The sequence below is a fragment of the Orussus abietinus genome, unplaced genomic scaffold, assembly GCF_000612105.2.
Source record: "Orussus abietinus isolate OABI.00-Male unplaced genomic scaffold, Oabi_2.0 scaffold6, whole genome shotgun sequence".
In the NCBI taxonomy this organism is placed as follows: domain Eukaryota; kingdom Metazoa; phylum Arthropoda; class Insecta; order Hymenoptera; family Orussidae; genus Orussus; species Orussus abietinus.
The window spans coordinates 720,266-733,725 of NW_019396002.1; the positions used below are offsets into that span (position 1 = coordinate 720,266).

The 13,460-nt window shown below is 44.4% G+C and overlaps 4 protein-coding genes across 6 annotated transcripts; 1 reads left to right on the forward strand and 3 right to left on the reverse strand.

The window, feature by feature from the left end:
• Nucleotides 1-245: 245 nt before the first annotated feature.
• Nucleotides 246-3,485, reverse strand: LOC105694253. Its single transcript, XM_012414740.2, has 8 exons — nucleotides 3,350-3,485; nucleotides 1,969-2,095; nucleotides 1,813-1,906; nucleotides 1,612-1,727; nucleotides 1,141-1,374; nucleotides 845-1,050; nucleotides 687-755; nucleotides 246-619 (listed from the first exon to the last, which is right to left on the reverse strand). Exons 1-8 carry the CDS (start codon nucleotides 3,372-3,374, stop codon nucleotides 471-473), a joined length of 1,020 nt encoding a protein of 339 aa, XP_012270163.1. The 5' UTR covers nucleotides 3,375-3,485; the 3' UTR covers nucleotides 246-470.
• Nucleotides 3,486-3,598: 113 nt separating this feature from the next.
• LOC105694252 lies at nucleotides 3,599-8,941 on the reverse strand. 2 transcript variants are annotated; one of them, XR_001103514.2, is made up of 13 exons: nucleotides 7,706-8,941; nucleotides 7,480-7,624; nucleotides 7,219-7,401; nucleotides 7,002-7,156; nucleotides 6,836-6,932; nucleotides 6,710-6,776; nucleotides 6,384-6,624; nucleotides 6,118-6,301; nucleotides 5,943-6,033; nucleotides 5,703-5,858; nucleotides 5,514-5,597; nucleotides 3,932-5,141; nucleotides 3,711-3,757 (listed from the first exon to the last, which is right to left on the reverse strand). XR_001103514.2 is itself a non-coding variant. In XM_012414739.1 (12 exons), the coding sequence occupies exons 1-12, from the start codon at nucleotides 7,896-7,898 to the stop codon at nucleotides 4,779-4,781; spliced, it is 1,959 nt and encodes a 652-aa protein (XP_012270162.1). In that variant the 5' UTR covers nucleotides 7,899-8,941; the 3' UTR covers nucleotides 3,599-4,778. The 2 variants fall into 2 exon arrangements, 1 of the variants encoding a protein (XP_012270162.1); XM_012414739.1 differs by having other exon boundaries at nucleotides 3,599-5,141.
• A 150-nt stretch (nucleotides 8,942-9,091) lies between these two features.
• LOC105694254 (3-hydroxyisobutyrate dehydrogenase, mitochondrial) lies at nucleotides 9,092-11,787 on the forward strand. 2 transcript variants are annotated; one of them, XM_012414742.2, is made up of 7 exons: nucleotides 9,092-9,390; nucleotides 9,463-9,539; nucleotides 9,897-10,041; nucleotides 10,129-10,250; nucleotides 10,320-10,530; nucleotides 11,061-11,187; nucleotides 11,267-11,787. In XM_012414742.2, exons 1-7 carry the CDS (start codon nucleotides 9,368-9,370, stop codon nucleotides 11,450-11,452), a joined length of 891 nt encoding a protein of 296 aa, XP_012270165.1. In that variant the 5' UTR covers nucleotides 9,092-9,367; the 3' UTR covers nucleotides 11,453-11,787. The 2 variants fall into 2 exon arrangements, with proteins under 2 accessions (XP_012270165.1, XP_012270164.1); XM_012414741.2 differs by having other exon boundaries at nucleotides 9,094-9,390; nucleotides 9,863-10,041.
• On the reverse strand, nucleotides 11,666-13,409 carry LOC105694255. Its single transcript, XM_012414743.1, has 5 exons — nucleotides 13,246-13,409; nucleotides 12,914-13,167; nucleotides 12,735-12,851; nucleotides 12,508-12,646; nucleotides 11,666-11,753 (listed from the first exon to the last, which is right to left on the reverse strand). Exons 1-4 carry the CDS (start codon nucleotides 13,331-13,333, stop codon nucleotides 12,581-12,583), a joined length of 525 nt encoding a protein of 174 aa, XP_012270166.1. The 5' UTR covers nucleotides 13,334-13,409; the 3' UTR covers nucleotides 11,666-11,753; nucleotides 12,508-12,580.
• Between the last annotated feature and the right edge of the window lie 51 nt (nucleotides 13,410-13,460).

The following is a 13,460-nucleotide window of genomic DNA, read 5'->3' on the forward strand; positions in this document are numbered from 1 at the left end:
CTTCCAGGTGTTTTCGTTAAATAGGGAATTTAATTTTAAGTGCACTGTAGCGGTGCAATTCCGATATCGACACTTATAGGTTCCATCTGCTTAACGAATCGAACGGTGGCGCCATCTACCAGCGAATTCGATGACTTGGAACTGCAGAGAACTTCTCATGAGTCAATTAGACTTACCGACAGCTTGGACTACGACCGTAGGAGTCGGTAACTTTCGGAAGGAATCGTAAGTAACAATGCGGCAAGGTCTGTATAAAACTGATGTTATGCAGTCATTAATTACAAAAATTGCGCTGGTCTTTGTGTAAAATGATAAAACACCGTTACATCTTCCAATTTCCTGGGAGAGATTAAAATTTCCTCGACGAAGCGACGTCGCGTTCGGGGAGATAAAAAGAAATTAGTGAAAACACGTACGCCGTACCCTCTGATAAAGGTACCAAAGTACATATCGGAATCCTTGGAATGGATTTACTTCAATTTTGGGTGGACGTTAATGTGCACGTTCTGTTTCCCAAATCTTAGCCATGCTATTAACTGCCACCTCTCCTGAAGCCAATAATTGAAGGCCAGGTAATAGTTGTAGTAGACTCTAAGGACAACACCGATGTATGGGAGACCTTGAAGAAGAGTCGAAGAGTTATGGAATGACGAAGACAGCGACACACAGGACGAATTAACACTCACCAAGGATGGTGAACAACGTTGACCTGAACATGAAATTCAGCGTACTGTAGAGTCCCAGTGGCCTCTGATCTGTAAGTCAATAAACATGAAAAACGGAATGATTACGTTCACTCGGCTATCTGGAACTTTAAAGTCGATAATCAAGGAACGATTTTTACATTTCAGATCTGTCATCTCGTACGTAAAAGCCAGAAATGCGTCCGCATCGAGCAAAACGTCGACGCATCGCAGACCGTCCAACATGATGCTCGTCATCTCTCTGAAGTTCGGGGGATCCTCTTTCATGTGCTTTGCGAAGACCTCCTTCATCAGCCTCTCGCATAGCTTGGTCGTTTCGGCCTCGTTTTTCCGGCACAAATTCAGTCTAAGGTCAAGAGAAGTCCATTGTAGCGTCAACAATGCACCGCGGTGCACTTTGATTGCGAGGCATTGTTTCTTACTGATAAAAGCTCACCGATCCGGAATTCCGATCATATGACCGACCACGCGCCAAAGATGATTAAGGCCCTCTCGCTCCTCGGGCTCGTTTGTCAAGCTCAGTTCCTTCGGTCTGAGCAGAGCATAGCCCAAAAACCCGAATTGCGTGAGCACCATGTTCTTCTGAGTGATGGCACCCGCCCCGCCGTTCACCGATCTTCTGGAGTTGATGCAGTGCTTATACCGGATCACGTTCAAACTTTTGTACAATCTGAAAAATGACCCCTGAGTATCAAAGAACCATCCTAGAGCGAGGAATTAACCCACAGTAATTATTACTTAAAATAATCCTGGGGAAAAAAAGATCATCAGAAAAGAATTTCATCCACGCTCCAAGACGCGTTTCGAGGTGCATATAGAGGTATTTAGGCGGCTGGATCTTATCTCATAGTTTCAATGTTTCTAGCATTTTTCTATGAAATGATGATCCTTTTTATGCCGACCTTACTTTGAATTTGGATCTTTGAAGTCACAGGTGTACAGGTAATTAGTGTGTAGCACGGTTTCCAGGTATCTCTTGAAGGCGGTACAAGGCGTGGAGCTGGACTTTGTGTACGTCAAGACCTATAAACGTCGAAGTAATTCACGGGTCAAGGTCGGCGTTGCAATTAGAGTCATTCGTGGAGTGGTATTGAACTTTTGCAATTACTTTCAGGATGGTTGGGATCACGAGAACCGCGACCAGCCCCAGAGTACTCGCACCCCCCATGGCGAGCTTGTTCCTGCGGTAATATTGCTGGCCTCTGGAATCATGATAAGGATTGATAAAGTCATAAGACAGCCAGTTTGGATCTTTATCTCCCACCTTCTGAAAAGTTCCTCGTTGAACCACTCCGGCATGTCGTCGGGTGTGATCTCGGACGGGTTTGGGTCTATGTCCTCCTTCTCGGCCATAATGGCATCGAAATGATCATCCACCGTCGCCGGCTGGACTGCGGGGCAAACAGTGATTTATAACACGAGGCACGAGTTAAGACCACGTAAAAGATAAATCACCGTCCCTACTTCCTAGATAATAAATCCCGCAAATCGACGCCGAGACTAGACTAGCACTTTTCCACTTGTCGGGCGTCCCGCCATAAAAAACAATGAGTTTAAAGCATAATCCCAAGTTTTCAGGGAATTTATTACTAAGTAGACCATTCAATTTTTAGCGAATAGTTCCCGGATAAACAAGTGGACCGATATGCCCGTGATAAGGCCATTATCATATCGCCTTTCGTACCGCTCTCGAAATGCTGAGAAAAATTGTTATTCGGTTGTGTAATACTTATTTCTGTTTATTCCTCTTCATAACTTGGCGATAGGATCGTATCGTGACGGTAATAACGGTGACCGATATATGCCTCGCATAATTTTTAAGCCACATCTATTATGGAGGTATCGCGAATTGAAGAATTGATTCGATCGATCATTTCAATAAAGGGAGTAACTAAGACGCCTCTCTTGGTTCTTGCCAGCGCGTGTATAATTCTTCCCCACACATTTCTCACCTCGATCGAATTCCCACGGATTAAGCCTGGCGTTAGCTTATCAAAACCGCAAGAATATCCCATTTCATCGCTCCATTTTTCCCTTTCAAACCATCCACAAGATATTCACGGTAAACCCCTTCTCTCCATCACTGACTAGTATAGACATCTCCTCCATTTTCTGCGTGGAAACAAATCGAGAGAGGAACCCAAGAATAGATCACCCAGCTGAGTATAGATCAGCTGTCCTAGACTGAAAATCGCCCTCGAAATTCACAAAAACGATCAATACCTCTTTCCAATCATTTCGAAACAGACTATCAGATCGGCCGATAAGTTCGTACCGTTTAGAAATTTAAAATCGTATCCCCTTTCGAAGACGAAGAAGAATGGATTCGAGTAATGTTATCGAATGTTCTTCTCGAGATCCATTTCTTTTTACCCAATATCAATTGCAATTCCACTTTTATTCTATTTTAAAAATTAGGCACTTCTCCGAATTCGTTGTCAGTTATTATCAGCTTATCCGGCACTCTCATGTGAGTGATGTTATCGAATTTTCTTCTTGAACTCCAATTTTTTTTTTTACATAGAAAAACGGGGCAAATTTTTATGAGAACCCAATATTTGTGGCAATTCTACTTTTATTCTATTTTTAAAATTACGCATTTCTTATCGGTTATTATCAGCTTCTCCGGCGCGACGAGTACGTACCATCGTCGATGTGCACCTTCCTCATTTTCCAGCGGAGGAAACGAAAGAGACGGAGGACCGAGAGAGAGGTCTAAGGAGGGATCTCCACTCGATCGATGTGGGAGGTGCGGACTCGGATTCGCCCGGTTCAGCGAACGGACGCGAACTGACAGCAGCTCTGGCGAACCTTGCCGCTCGGAGGGAAGACTTTCTACTTCGCGTGTATGCCCCTCCGTACGTACACGCGGCCTCGCGCACATACTCGACTTGTCCTTGCGGATGCATGCGTCCGCCTCCAGTTGAACTCGATCCTCGTGGATCGTAACGGGGACTGAACTTCGCGAGTCGTTATATCGCACAAATCAGGTCGTCGCGACGCCCTAATCAAATTTCCCGACCTGGGTCGCCGGCGTCGACACGGTGTAACACCTTGCCAGAACAAGAAAATTTCACTTGTCGAGATTTCCCGATGGGTATTAAAACCTTTTTTTAAAGATTGATGATGATTGAAATCCCATGTCTTTACATCGCACAAATCGGGTCGTCGCGACGCCCTAATCAAATTTCCCGACCTGGGTCGCCGGCGTCGACACGGTGTAACACCTCGCCAGAACAGGAAAATTTCACTTGTCGAGATTTCCCGATGAAACCTTTTTTTAAAGGTTGATAATGATTGAAATGATTGATAGGTTGAAAATGATTGTCTTTACATCGCACAAATCGGGTTGTCAGGACGCCCTAATAAAATTTCCCGTCCTGGGTCGCCGGCGTCGACACGGTGTAACACCTCGCCAGAACAGGAAAATTTCACTTGTCGAGATTTCCCGATGGGTACTAAAACCTTTTTTTAAAGGTTGATGATTGAAATCGCAAGTCTTTACATCGCACAAATCGGGTCATTGCGACGCCATAATTAAATTTCCCGCCTTTGATAGCTGGCATCGAAATAGCGCGTCGATACAGTGCGAGACCTCGCTAGAATAGGAAAATCTGAGGGAGAATTTTCTTGAGATTTCACGATGGGTGCTAAGGCGGGTTTTTGAGGCTTTAGAGCCTCCAATGAATCATGTGCAAGCTTATCACATAAGATCGTATCAAGTCAAACGAAGTTTCCGAGCAAACGCGATACCAATTTACAGCAACTCATGTGACGAGCATTAAACCATCCCGGTGACGCAAGGACAATAAAAATGTGCGAAGAGTTGAATAATTCATCCCAATGTATAAGTAGCGACGCATAGATGGGTTCCCTCGGGAAAACGATTCTATTCTGTAATTGCTACGCCGACTCGCGTCTCTATTGACATCCTCGAAACTACGTTGCACCTTCGATTTCCTCTCTTAACGAGGTGCACTGAAAATTCATGAGAGAAAACGCGCAAAAAGGAGCTGCCGCGCCCGTCTGGTGAATGAGTCTCTTTTTTACGATTTATGTTATTGCTAGAGACGATCAGGTCGTGGCGGGGTAAAGTTTCCTGCCCAGGAAGATCTCTTCTGCATAAAGTTTAGCCGGAACGGTAGACGCCCTGTTCGGGGGGTCCTGGACCCCGAGTTTTTCTTTCGACATCCTTGGATTAGAACGAGACTTTCTTCCGGATCGTAGTTCGAGGTAGAAGACCACCGTGGACACGAAGAGGCCGAAGATCAGAAAAGAAAATCCTGCTCCGAGAGGTGTCAGGGCCAGGACCCTCGCAACTCCATCGCTTTTGTCCTGTTCCTTCAGGACCTCTCTGAGACTCAGCTTGACCCGACGACGTATGACGTCCTTTTGGTGGAAAATGGTGATGCCGCCTTCCCGCAGCCACAGCATCAACTACGAACAAGATTCTTCGTTAGATCTTACAAAATAAGAAGTGTACCAATAATGCATTAAATTAATAAATTAAATACTACAAGGATCGACTGGAACATTGCACGATTTCGGAGTCTTCGACACGGGTCGTCCTTTACTTCCTAGAAAGTCCGTGGGGAAATAAAGGAAATTTTAGCATTATCGCTGCATACGATTAAGAATTTCCTGAGGTGTTCCCTGAGGGACTCAGCCTCTTATCTTTCTTGAGGAAACTTCCCTCGTGTTGAAATCTATTTTCACGGACTTGTCACAGATCGGTATCGGGCTTTCCGCGAAGCTTTCTCTATTCGGCGATAAATTGCCGTGTTTACGGTATGTAATGTCAATTTGTACCGTGCTGATGGGTTCCAACAACCATGGTTGGACGGCGAAGCACGCGTAGTACGTCCCGACCTTCTGCCTCATCAATCTGTAATTCTTAAGGCGTAAGATAGACTGGTGAGCAAAGTAGAGAACGAACTGGTAGGCGTTAAGTACAATAATGAAACCAGATCGTGATCTGCATGCGGTCGATGGACGAACCTTGAGTTCCTCGTTGGTGATGTTCACATCGGGGAAGAAAAGCTTGCCGACGAGTTTTCCAAAGATGGCCTGGTTACCCCTTTTCACGGCCGCTTGTCGCTCCTCGTCAGAATTGTGATAAACGAACTTCGAGGGCATCTGAGACTCAAAGGGGTCCTGGAAAAAATATTATCGATCTCTAAAGTTATTCCCGAATTTTCCAGGAATTTATTTTCCTCGTCTGTCATTATCTCGGTTTACCTTGAAGTCGAAATAATCGCCGAAACGTGGAGTCGCGCCAGACATGCTCCAGGTGAGATTCGCCTTCAGGAACTGGCGAACGTTATCGATCCTGTAAAAAAAATAAATAAAATCCCGAACACACATTAATTTATGCATTTTGTTAAACGAATATCTAAATATTTATGTAGTTCACCTTTCCTCGTACTCGGAGCTGGCTAAGCTTGCAGCAAGACTGCTGCAATAGGCGGTGACAACCAGGAGGCCTGCAATCTGCCACAGGTGCAGTTGCATCCGGACACTCTCTGTATCCGTTGGTGTCCAGGTCCCCACCAATCGTCCCATTAATTCGGTCATCGTGACGACACAATTCCGGTAGCCTGTGTATTTTTTTGTCTATTTTAATTTCCGGGCAAATTAAAGTAGAAAAATCTCTCCAATTCATTTTATGGGACGACTTACGTCTCGGCATTTTTGGGTTAATCCAAGCCCGAGTGTATAAATAGCTACTTTTCAGTATTAACATAGCAACGATTCCCAGCCACACTTCGACAGTAAATGGTCTAGTTAGTGCCCAAAAGCTCGTGCGTAGCTTCGGACGTGGGACCAGGAACCCTATGTACAATTGATACCAAGCTTCCGAAAGATTGGCGAACTTGTAGTGGTCCGTTTTTAGCCAAATACTGCTAAACGCGATGTCGACCTATGTAACGTAAATTACCTCCATGCAACACCATCGGATAATTAAATTCCTATAAATAAATCGATCTAGAACAGAAAATGATCACCTCCTTCTCGATGATCATGCCGATCATGCCATCCGTGAAGAAGGTATCGTTAACCTCCCTGCCGTACCTGAAAATGTTATAAAAAGAGAAATTTAACTCTTGCCATCGTGATGGCGTTTATCATACCTGTGTCGACCTAGGGGTCTTCTAATCATCCACGTGAAGTTCAGTTTTTCCGCCATGAGCATGAATATTTGCATCTCGATCCCGTCCCTCTCCGTATCTGCAACGCGGTCGTAATCAAGTATTAAGATTAATTAAATTTTCTTGCAAATTTTCAATCTCAGCTCACCGTCGTCCGCGAGGAAGAACGATACCTCGGCACCGTTGTAGGTCTTGTTCACCGTTTTACTCATGTAAGTAAACGGTGGGTTGTAAAAGCTGGAAGCTTGCAGGAGCCTTCCGTTAAAGTTGACAATTCTCTTGTCGTAAATCAGCTCCTTGTACCTTAAAGCCGATTGTCGTCGATGGAACGAACGTCCCTCAACAAGTAGATCGAGATACCGTACCGCTTCATTTTTTTAAACATTCTCGGCCTTAAATAATTCGCCGAGAGGCTCCATATGCCACTTGGTGAAGCGAGGTTTGCATCTGCATTGTTGTACAGATCAACGTCGAAGAGCATCGAGTCTTCCTCGAGGGTCGAGTCCACGATGATGAGCAATTCGGTGGTGGAGATCTTTGAAGGGACGCTGCAACCGGAATACAAATAAGCATGTAAGAAAGATAACGTATCATTTATTTAGAATTATCTCTTAAACTCTCATTACTATGTCAAAGCGTCCACGAGCTGTTCCTCGGTGGAAGCCAGGAGGAAATAGCCTTGGCAGTCGTAAGTGTGTCTTTCAACGAGATACTCATATGGATAAATATTGATAAACCTCCTGAATAGCGCGTTAATACCCGAGGTCGAACCTAAAAAAAAAAGGGAGCTCGCAAATCAACAGTAAAAAATCAATTTCAATTAACGATCCCCTCTTAGGAAAGTTTACATACCGTTTAAGTAGACATTGCAGCACCTGGAGAACCTGAAGGAGTGCTTGACCATAGTCGTGAAGTTTTCCTCGGATATCCAGGAATCCGACCAGGCTTCGACTGCCATTTCCTGTTTTCCGCCAGTGACAAAATAAAAAACGGAACACAACATGGCGCTCCAAATTGCCCAGTGAAAAAACGAAACGGTGACCATCTCTCGTCAGCCTCGATATCAAGTACACCTTTTTATCAATTAAAACCTTCTCCGAGTGTGAAGTTTCATTTAGATTCGAGGTTGTGCAAGATGCATGGCCATTGACACTGCGCCAGTGATAAGCAGCGTCTGATAAGGAGCACTTAAACCGACGCACACATTAGGCCAATTGCGAGATGGAAAGCGAAATTGTTAGTAATTTCACATTTTCGGGGAAGCTAAATTATATTTCTATTTTTTTTTTCTTTTTCCGTAAAACCGCGTCTTTATCGACGTGTACGAGAAGTCTGAGAAATTCGAGGTAAGAGGAGACCCATTTCACTCGGACAGGTGAGAAAGGTAAAGTGCGCCCTCGTGGGTGTCCCTCCCTTATATATCGCCTCATGTACACGTACATTGACACACGGGCGTACATTTACAAACAATCCGGCAGACAAGGAGTATCTTACGAGTCGTACAAACGGTGATACATCCGTTTGGCAGATATTCAATTACGGCTCTCGAGGCAACATAACGACTCCGTGTCAACACCAGGAGCCACCAATTACGCATACGTTTGGTGATAATTGACAGCGTGTTTGATTACCGTCAAACGGTACCGGAAGGGAAGGACTATTTATCCAAGAACGATCCTCAATGACTGTATTCGGCCGTTTCGTGAAAAGAATCGCACCCAAGAAATCGAGGGAGAAATTGTAGCACCTTTCGCGAGGGAGAATCATCCCACCACCCTCGCCATTACAATTTATAATTTAATGAGGACTCATTTTCGAATTTCGAGCGATTGATATCAACGAGTAACTCGGTAGTAATTACTTCAGAGGGGTCAGAAGGGGTCCTCCCGGATGTGGGTCACGAGGACTCGTTAACCCTCGATAAGAATGAGTAAACTCGGCGTAGCCGATATGATCGTAATAACTAAAGTCGAAATAGTAATAGATTTTCGATTATGCCGAAAGAGCAAGAAAGTACCCACCCCTATTGATCACTCAATTGACATCGTTAACTAACATCGGAAGGCAATTGGAGATAAACCTTCTTATCAGTGGAGCAGGGCCAATACTTTCCGAGACCCTCTGCGCATCCCCGCAAATCATTATCTAATCAGCGCTGATGATGTTTTCGTATACTCCGGAAGGAGATACGATCCCTGGTTGATCATGCCAGTAGCTTGTTTGCCATGATGCATCAGTCGAGATGCGGCTTTAAGAGTGACTAGTACTTGCCGTTGTCTCTTTCGACGTGACCGTTTCGACGACTTCATGTTATCGACGCCACTAGTGGCACTGAGACCATTAACCACATTTAACTCGACCGGTGTATTTATTAGCATTTTAATCGCCGGGTCGTGGATACCGCGCAAAGTCGACTGTGGTCCCAAGAAAAAGTGCAGCCAATTGTTTAGGGAGCTTCGAGCCGACCAGTGCAGGCTCGAGAGACAAAATTAGCTTTGCGATGATGCTGCGAAGATGCGCTGCCACGATGACAAAGGGTAAGTGAGCCGGGAACAGTCAAGAGTCGTTTGGTCCAGTTAACTGAAGCGAGTGCTTCATCATTTTCGCAGAGAGGAGGTTCTCCAAGGTCGGCTTCGTCGGCCTCGGAAACATGGGCGCAAAAATGGCAAGGAATCTCCTGAAAAAGGTAAATCCATTAATATTCATTTTGACGACACATGCACCCGTAGTGTCAATAAAATCAATTTTCATAAGTACTCAATTATATAAGCGGCTGTTTTTCATTAATTATTCGTTATAAGAATAGCGCAACCAATCTATCTTTTTATTATGCAGTGATTATGTCATGATTTAAATAAATTAATCCATTCGATTTATTAAAAAAAATTCCGTTTTAAGGTAACTTATTCGAGTTCGAGGGGGATAATTGGTTAACGATTTTGATCAGTGGTCCCTTCCCAACGCGCGTTGTGTAAATGAAGTAATAACACTTGTTTGACATCGATTCAGGGTTACGGACTGACCGTGTTTGATATTAATAAAGGGGCAGTCGCAAAATTGGCCGAAGTCGGGGCCAAAGGTGCCGAAAGTCTCTCGGAGATATCGGAAGACTCTGAAGTGATCGTTTCCATGTTGCCATCTAATCAGCACGTTTTGGATTGTTATCTGGGAGAAAATGGAATCCTAAAGTAGGTCTTGAGATTAGGTAAAAGATTGACGTGGTATTAAAATAAGGAATCTTCTAATTCGAGGAAATTAATTGTATTAATTTTCAGGTCAGCGAAAAGAGATGCTCTTCTGATCGATAGCAGTACGATCGATCCCTCGATCTCCGAGACGATCGAGAAGGAAGCTCGAAATCGCAACGTCCGATTTATGGACGGCCCCGTATCTGGCGGTAATTAATTCCATTAACTAATCTGATCATGACTTGATAAAAATGAATGAGTAAATGCTTTTTTTATAGGTGTTAAAGGCGCCGAGGATGCAACTTTAACATTTATGGTGGGAGGCTCGGAGTCCGATGTTAAAGACGCCAAACCCATTTTGGAAGCCATGGGCTCGAACGTTGTGCATTGTGGAAAAATTGGCACGGGCCAAGTTGCTAAATTATGCAACAACATGTTGCTAGGAATTAACATGATTGGAGTAGTTGAGGCTTTTAATCTGGGAGAGAAGTGAGTGAACTTTTGATAGTTTGCATATGGAAGCAAGTCTTTTTAATTTAAACTAAGGATGATCATTTTTAAGTTGATAACGTAACACGTGGCACTCCGTGGCGAGTCCAAATGCCGGAGATATTTTCGATTCTAAGGCTTTGTGAAAGGATCTTGAAACGGCCAGTGATCCACTCGTGTAACGCGTCACGATGCTTCGGCAGCCTTGTAGGAAGGTCTTACCACGTGCAGGTCATAAAGGCAAGACATTGACCGTCTCAAGAACGTCTCACGCACTTTTCTTATTCTTTTCATTCCTCTGATAACGTCAAAACGTGGAACAACCATAACGCTACTCCTTCGTTCAAAGTATCGCCGGAAGAATGATCCAGGAGCAAAAACCAAGATGGCGGCGATTCCTTAAGAGATCGAATAATTAACCGTTGCATAATGTAAATTAACAAGATAATTCGGCGGCTTCGTAGTGAAAATTAGCGTGTAAGATTTTTCTTCATCAAAATACATGCATAATAGCTATGTTGCACTTTTAGGCTGGGCTTAGACGCTAAATTACTGGCCGACATCGTCAACTCCAGCTCGGGACGCAGTTGGGTCACCGAAGTGTACCATCCCGTTCCTAATGTGCTACCCGGTGCACCGAGTTCCAACGACTTCCGGGTGAGCTGGACAGTTGTCTGTCATTTATTTCGAGCCGTAATTTCTCGTGAGGACTCGTCAAACCAACTTACAGGTTTAGCCGGGCTTCGGGATTACGTTAATGGCGAAAGACATGGGACTCGTCCAGGATATCGCAACTAGAACTGGCGCGCCGGTTCCACTTTGCGCGTTAGCTCATCAGGTGTACAGAGCCGCCATTGTGAACGGCCTCTTCGAGAAAGACTTCAGCGTCGTTTATAAATTCCTACGGGGCGAAAGAAAATAGTAAAGATAAACCTGGCTTTTGCATAGTTGGTCGAAAATACACTGACGTCGTTACAACCGCCGTTCGTGGAAACAACGTGTCGCTATCTGCCGTGTTCTTCAAGCAATGGAGGTTACGCCTTCTCGAATCTGCAGATGAACAAGCCTAAATAAGTGAAGTAATTTTAATCTTAGGTGTAATTGCTTTTACATCGTATTATGCATAATTACAACCCGACGATGTATTCTGCAGAATGTTCCTAGAGAAGCTGGCCCAGAAAAGAATGCATTGTATATCTTACACCTTACGAATGTAATGTCTACTGTAAAAGAGAATAAATTGTATTTATTACCGCGGCTGTTTTTATTGTTTCCAACCTATGCCAGAGAAATAAGTATACACGATATTTATCAGTGTTACTGACACATTGATAACCAATCGGCCGATAACCGCTAATGCACATTAATGACAGAGATGAGTTGGGAGATGGCTGGTTGGGACCCGCGAAGTTTCTAGGAGCGATCGCACTCACACAGATTCGCTGCACGAGAGTTCCGTACGAGACACCGACGCGTGCCCCAAAGCTCCGCATCACGTCGCTTCAAGGCAACAATGTACTTAATAGCAGTAGATAAGTAGATAAAGTCAAATGGAGCGTCACGAGTATTCTTCCCTTACCATCAAAAGCGAGCAGTGTTGGTAAGCGTAGGTAGGCCACCACCGTCAACTGCCACATGGTATTACCATCACGAGTACGTGAGCCGCCAACGGCGACTGGTAGATGGTACCGCCATCGCGAGTGCGCGAGCTCCTATCAGAAATTCGGTACGCCGCCCTTGGGGGCAAAAAACTGTGAAACTAACGTACAAAACCAGAGGGCAGCACAGGATGCGATCGCACGATCCTGCCCGTGAGCAATCTCCCGACTCATCTCTGTTAATGACAGCTCACTTTATCGACAGATGCGATCTGGCTGCTTTCTCGAATGTCAGCCACGGAAAAAAGGAGGTAAACGTGCAACCGGTAAAGCAGGTTTCGTAGAGAGATAAGAAAAGGCGACAGATATTGACACTTACGGTTTTTAACCCCGTTTTTAATATAAAATATGATGCGAATCATTATTACACTGGTCCAGTTTCACATGATTCTTCAAGCTTTACATTTGGACGATGACTCTTTCCCCCTCCACGGCGAAATTTCCACAGGCGATTTATCCTACAAGGACGTAGATTAGACGAAAACTGCTGAACGACGCGGGTTAAAATATCTAGTCATTGTGACATAAACATAATTAAGCAGCAACCTTCGACGTTTCCGAGTTAATTTCTTTTGAATGTGCCACGGTGAGTCGCCGATCCTTGTTTCCTTTGCCGGTCATTTTCCCTATGCTCGTCTCAACGACGCATATACCGATGACGCCCTTTAGATCATGTATTCGGAAAATCTTAAGAATTCATTTCATCCTTACACACATATACTTACATCATTTGCGAGTTCGCTTGCGATATTCTTCATACATGTACTCAAACGGTCGATTTCTTCCGCAAGTTCGCGCCTAACTTCCTCGTAACATGGATCACGTAATGGGATCGCTTCTTCGCAATCGCCGGGCAAAAATGGCGGTTCTTTAAACTTCTCCCCCCAAAGAATCGATTTAAACTCGTCCTCGCAGGTCTTCTCCATGGATTTACTCGGTGTCACATTTTTCGCCGTGAAGTTTTTCGGTTGAGGAGGTACTACCGAAATTTATGGAGAAGCATTTAAATTTTCAATTTCCTAAAGGAAAATGAAGCTTTATATTCCAGCAGACTTACTCAGAACTTCTCGGGCCTGGTTCAACTTAAAATTCAGGAATAGGAGGACGAGAAGAGCTGGCACGAGCTTGACGGTTCCTTTAGACATGGTTTACGGATTGTGTGGAAATTAATAGACTGCACGGTTAATTTGGATAATTTAAGCCGATATGGACGTTGGAGAGGTTCGCTTGAAGTTCCGCCTGTTTTGTTTAGAGGATACTTTCCGTCACCAT